Source organism: Orycteropus afer, unplaced genomic scaffold, assembly GCF_000298275.1.
Source record: "Orycteropus afer afer isolate SDZICR_OR568_19922 unplaced genomic scaffold, OryAfe1.0 scaffold00104, whole genome shotgun sequence".
NCBI lineage: Eukaryota > Metazoa > Chordata > Mammalia > Tubulidentata > Orycteropodidae > Orycteropus > Orycteropus afer.
This window is the reverse complement of record NW_006921691.1, coordinates 2,119,705-2,126,240: the sequence shown is the minus strand read 5'-3', so window position 1 is coordinate 2,126,240 and position 6,536 is coordinate 2,119,705. Positions and strand designations below refer to the sequence as shown.

The 6,536-nt window shown below is 39.0% G+C and overlaps 1 protein-coding gene across 1 annotated transcript in view; it reads left to right on the top strand.

Annotated features, from left to right (window-relative positions):
• The window catches only part of MRPS27 (mitochondrial ribosomal protein S27), a 196,325-nt gene that overhangs the window by 171,799 nt on the left and 17,990 nt on the right, over positions 1 to 6,536 (top strand). The window contains exons 6-8 of the mRNA XM_042781317.1: positions 1,774 to 1,852; positions 2,842 to 2,957; positions 4,158 to 4,260. Of these exons, the coding sequence (XP_042637251.1) occupies positions 1,774 to 1,852; positions 2,842 to 2,957; positions 4,158 to 4,260 (298 nt within the window). The remainder of the gene's footprint in view (positions 1 to 1,773; positions 1,853 to 2,841; positions 2,958 to 4,157; positions 4,261 to 6,536) is intronic.

The following is a 6,536-nucleotide window of genomic DNA, read 5'->3' as shown; positions in this document are numbered from 1 at the left end:
TTGAACCGCCAGCCTTCTGGTTAGCAGTCAAGTGCTTTAGCCACTATGCTACCAGAGCAATAGGTAAAAAAAGAAGGTCATCCCATCAGAAGAACTCTGCCCTTTGGGCATTTTATCCTTGATCTTTAAGCCTTGGGTCTTTTGCCTGGTTCCCCCCGTAACATTTAAAGAAAAAGACGTGACAGCTGTTACTGGGATGTGATCCCCAGAGTATTCAGACTGCCTTACACAGTTAAAACAACAGCATTCCTAGCTTATACATAATGTGATTTCTGAATCCCTCCCTTAAATCCCAAGAACCCTTATGAATAGGATCTTTCTGAACATGACACTCCATCCAAGGATTTGAGTCTTCATTATCCATATAATACAAAATAAAGTCCAAAATAAGCAAAAGTTTAGGATATCACTATTGTGGGTTTTAAGCCATAACACTAGCTCAAACCGTAACAAGATTTTAGTCATATTTTTGTGAAAATGGTTCTGAAAGGTCACAGCCATAAAAACTCTATGGAAGGCAGTCCTACTGTGAAACACCTGGTGTCACCATGAGTTGGAATTGATTCAGTGGCAACTAGGATAAAGAAGGAAAAAACAAAAAGAAAGGTATGTTAAGAGGAGGCCTAGAAAGAGTGAGGTCGCTTGATGAGCACTGTTTAGGTGATGGCTTTGAATCTGAGGGCAAGGAAATGGAAGGCCCCAGGATTGAGGATCACTGACCTTTGTCATTCTAAAGTATTTTATTTTTGCCCTGCCCCTAGGGTTTAGTGCTGGTTTGGATGACAGCTTTGAAAACTACAAATAATGCCCATGGGCTATAACCTTTAAAACAATGACTTTTAAGTTTGTTTTGTTTTGTTCCATTTTTTTTCATTTCAGCACACCTGACGGATCCCATGCATGTCTATTAATAATGGACTTAGCAGTGATTTGAAACTAAGGTTTAGAACTGTATCAGAATCTCCCAAAGAACTGGGTGTAGTCTTAAAAAAAAAAAAAAGAAAAAGAAAACCTTACATTTCTTGTGTTGGTGGGGAAAAAAGGGGGCAGTGTGGCTGAGGGTGGCCATTCCCACTGAAATAAGAATTTAAAACAAAACTGCAGCCTCATCTAGCTCATTGGTGGTCACTCTTGAATGTGCATAAAAATCATGTAGGAAGCTCACTGAAATGTCAGCTTTCTGGGCCCCATTCCCAGAGATTCTGATTCTGTAGTGCGTTATTCAAAGCACTTCTAGAAAATTCTGAAGTTGTTAAAGGGTCTGCATTTTGAAAACTAGATTCTCAAATATTCAGCTGCTTCTGAATACAGCATCCCAGGAGCTTGGTAAGTAGCAATTTCATTGGCTTGTTTCTTGAGTCTTTAAAAACCAGTCTAAGGACCAGAAAATGTTGCATAATGCATAATTTCTCATGAGAGTTTGTTCATGTTTGCAATAATATTCATGGCTCATGAAAGAAATCACTGAACCAGTAGCTTTGATTTTTTTTTTTTTTCCGGTAGTGTATGAGGTGTTAGAATTTAGCTTTATTTTTCATGTGTCAATTGTCTTAAATATCAGACACCCACCCACAACTTTCTCACCCTGACCAACAGCTCCAGTTACCAAACCTCATGAGTCACAGCTTCTATTTCACTGTCACAGATGCTGGAAACTGATAGTCTAATATTTGAAAGCTAATTTTATCCTGAATAATGCATAGGTATTTATTATAGACTGAATTAAAGTAGAGATTTTCCTCTTTTTTCCCTTTTCATTTCATTTTCATACAGGTTCAGTATGGAATTATTCCAGATAACTTTACATTCAATATACTGATGGATTATTTCATAAAGAAAGAAAATTACAAAGGTAAGAAACCAAACCCAGGTCCAGTTGTTATGGGGCTTCCAGCTCCCCAAGAGAAGTATGTACATCCAGTGATTTTCCTCCTTTTATATCTTGTCGCATCTCTTTACTTGACTGTTTCAGTCAGAAATGTTATTGTTGTTATGTGCCTTCGAGTCAGCCCCGACTCATAGCAACCCCTCCTTAGGTTTCTGAGGCGGTATCACTACGGAAGTAGAGAAATAGATGTGTTTAAAAAAAAGAGAAAGAAATAGATGTGTAGTTGATTAACCTTACTAATTACCTAGATAGGAGACTTACACCCAATTGTTACTTTTTCCTCTAAGTTTTCTCAAGTTTATTTGTACTATTTCTTCAGACAAAGGTCAATGAATTTAGTTAAGCAATATGCCCTGCCTGAGCTTCCGTAACTCCTTACAATTTTAGTAATTCAGTAATTTACTTGACTGTTTTTGCTACAAAACAAACTTTATTTAATCACAGTTGTCATGGTATGTAAAATCTCAAACTATATAATCAGTTGACTTCCCCTGGAAAGAGATGTGCACTAGCTGTGAAGTACACAGATGATTCACCACCCTGGGCTTTAGTTTCTGCATCTGTAAAATAAATGGATAGGTGATCTCTGAGACCTCTCTACTCCCAAAATTCCCTGACCCCATAAAATTAATTAAAGTGAGTCCTAGCTTCCTGCTACAGTAGGGAATGCTGAGAACTGTGGCAGACTCTACACACTGGTGTAATGGCATCTGATTTACCCCATTATAGTATGTCCAAAAGAAGCTAAAGGCTGCAAAAGACCTAGTTTGTGGAAAAACTAGGATAGGACTCAGTTTTCACTTCTTAAATCTGTGTATATTCTACCACGCCCCACTTGTTAAGAGTGTTTGTCATTTATGGTTTAACTATAAGAGTGTTAATAGTTAAGTACAAATTTGATGGTGCTGCTTACAACTAATTTCATCTCATTTTTATTTTTATCTTCTTGCCAGATGCTTTATCAGTGGTTTTTGAGATCATGAAGCAAGAAGCCTTTGAAGTGCCTTCTACTCAACTTCTCTCCCTCTATGTTTTATACCATAGCCTGGCAAAGAAGACAGACTTTAGTGTAAGTGATCTATCTTGAAGCTTTACTGAGAGCCTCAGAAAAAGCAAGAGGTAGCTACTCCGAGTTATGAGGTGGTCAGGGGAAATGCCTGCCCTCAGAACCTGGAAAAAGATACCTGATGGGCAGCTCTCGGTAGTCGTGCATCACCAGGAACATGTGATCATACTGTATCTATACATTTAGTTACTGGTTTCCAACAGTCAAACTGGCTGTTTCTCCACTTGAGGCAACCTCAAATGAAAGTCTTTATGCACGGTTTTGAAACTTGAACTAGGCAGAGCATGAGCCACAGACATTCAGAAATGGGTAATGAAGCAGTCCAAGGTGGACATGGCATACCAAAGAAGCAGTGAGGCAGCCAACTGACTATAACCTTAGGTGTTAAATACTGATTACTTACTTTGAATCCATATTTTCCTAAGGGTTGCTCAGTGGTATTCTGAAAAGTGTAGTATACCAAGTTTTTGTTTCAGCTGTTAATTGAGGGCATGTAGTGATTTTTTTATGCAACAATAATGAATAGTAGTTACCTTATACCAAAGAGCTCTGGTGGCTCAGTGGTTAAGGTATTCGGCTACTAACCAAAAGGTCAATCAATGGTTTGAACCCACCAACTACTCCATGGAAGAAAGTCTGCTTCCATAAAGATTTACAACCTTGAAAACCCCATGGGATAGTTCTACTCTGTCCTCTAGGGTCACTTGGAGTCAGAATTTATTTGATGGCACTGGGATTTGGTAGCTTATACCAGACTGTTTTTGGTGCGTTAACTTTATTTATGCATTTACTCCTCACAACAACGCTATTCAGATTAGAAAACTGGGGACACTGATGTTACCTAGTAACCACCCACCTTAAATAAATAAATAAATAAATAAATAAAACTCACTGCCATTGAGTTGATCCAGCAAACAGTGGCACCTATTGGGTTTCCAAGGCTGTAAATCTTTGTAGAAGTAGATTGCCCCATCTTTCTTCCACAGAGCAGCTAGTGGGTTTGAACTGCTGACCTTCTGGTTAGCAACCAAATGCCTTATCCACTACACCACCTGATGAAGCCAGATAGTCTGACGCTACAGTCTGTGCCTTTAGCCTCAAATATAATATCAAAACTTCCCAGGTTTGATAGGAACTGAAAAGGTCATCACAGATGACTAACCCACAATGTAAAGAATGCATGGTATGTTTTATCTTTCTAAGATGAGTGTCACAGCCTATGATACGGCTCACATTCATTTAGCCAGTGAATATTTATTGAGCATCTACTATATTCCATCCATTGCCAGGTGCTCTTTCCACAAGGGTAAGCAAATATATGTATTTCCTGCTTACAATCTGGGAAGAAGACAGACATTTAAAACAAACATAAGTACAGGTAGTTCCCAACTTAACAACGTACTTGAGTTACAACAAACAATACTTAGGACTCTCTGGTTTGTTTTCTTGGAGGGTTGGGGGGGTGGTTTACATATTATCATGAGTAATATGTATATATGTGTATTTTAAAATATATCTATAAGTTTATATGTAACATTTCCAACTCCCAAAGACAAATAAGATTTATAAAGATACTGAAAATGAAAGGCAATAATAATAAATATTTTTTAAAAAGATATTTGCCTTACATCAGAACCAACTTAGAACAGAGTTGTTGGAACTAAACCCCATCGTAAGTTGAGGACTATGTGTATAGTATAAAATTATAGCACTTGTGAATGCTACAAAAAAAGGGGTCTATGAAAAGCCTATATTGTAGGGAGTTTCTGTTTGCAGGTTAAACCTAGTCAGGTAGGTTAGACAAGGCTTCCTTAAGAAAATAATTCTTGGTCACTATTTGAAGGATGAATAGGAATTAATTGTCAGAAAAAAAGAGAAGGATAATCCAAAAGGCAGAAATAGCACACACAAAAGCCCTGTGGCGGAAAGAATATGGTGAACAGAAAGGGACTGCAAGAAGATGACCAATATAACTACAACGGAAGAATGATAGGGAAGACGTGAGTGAAAGAAGGTTGGAGGATGTAGGCCATGCTGTGCCTTTTTGTCTTCATCCTAAAAATAAAAGCCATTGAAAAATTTTACCCAGAGAGGGTAATGTGAAGAGATTTGTGTTTTAAGAAGATCCCTTTGGCTACAGTATAGATAAGAGATTGGAGCAGGGCCAGGATGACTGTGGCTTGACCAATTAGGATACTGTCATGGTAGTCCAAGCAAGATACAGTGGTAGCATAGGAGCTAGGATGTGGTGGAGTTAAAGAGTAGCTGGAAGAAATATTTGGAAGGCAGATAACGTGATGAAGGGTTGGATTTGGAAGCAGGGAAATAGTGAAATATTCTCATCTAAGTTTCTAGCTTGTTTATCTGGATGGAAGGGATACTATTTCTTTGCAGAGGGAACCTGAAAAAGACTGAGTTTTATAAAGAAAATTATTAATTTTTCTCTGACTATATTGCATTTAAAATCCAAAACAGTTGCCACTTGTAAACATTCAAAATGGCTGTGTCCTTGGTCACTGTAAATATCCAAAATGGCCCAGAAAACACAATCTTAACTATCACACCTCTTCACTGTATTCAAAATTATAACCTATTCCAACAATGACAACTTGACATTTCGTATAATTCCTGCTTTCTCCATCATATGTAACACATTCTAACAAATCACATAACAATTATATATTTGATACGTCTTCATTTTCTTCAAAACAAACATATCTGGCACCACACTCTTTTTCTACTAGTATAGTGGGAGCTCTGGTGACATAGTGCCTCAAGCACTTGACTGCTAACCAGCCATTCCTCAGAAGAAAGGTTGGGCAATCTGCTTCCATAATGATACTGCCTCGGAAACCCAAGGAGGGAATCGCTTTGAGTCAGAGATGACTCAATGGCACATAACAACAACAACATATTGCATTTTAAGATGCCCTTGACACATTCAGAAAGGAGCTCTGGTGCCACAGTGCCTAAGACATCCGACTGCTAACCAGAAGGTTGGCGGTTCAAACATACTAGCCACTCTGCGGTGGCCATTTTGGATATTTAAAGTGACCGAGGACACACCCATTTTGAATGTTTACAAACGGCGACCATTTTGGATATTTAAAGGGACCGAGGGTGCAGCCATTTTGAATGTTTACAAGTGGCAGCTATTTTGGATATTTAAAGTGACTGAGGGTGCAGCCATTTTTGAATGTTTACAAGTGGCAACCATTTTGGATTTTAAAGTGATAGCATTCTCATTCGGATTCCGGGACCTAAGAACAGGCAGCGAGGCAGGAAACAGGGAGAGGAAAAAAAAAGGCAAAGGGGACTGGAACAGATTGAGGAGTCAGCCACAGGGACCCAAGTGAGGAGAGGGAACCCAGGCCACCACCCATAAGCAGCAAGGCAGGAAGCAGGAAGAGGACAGTAAAGGCAAAGCGGACTGGAACAGATCGAGGAGTTAGCCACAGGGATCCAGGTAGGGGCAGTTGGAGGGGTTTCCAGCAGCTAAGGGTGACAAATTTTATCTGTCGGTTTGTCCTACTGTGGTGATGTGTTGCTGTGAGTCTTGAGGCTGTGCCACTGGTGTTTCAA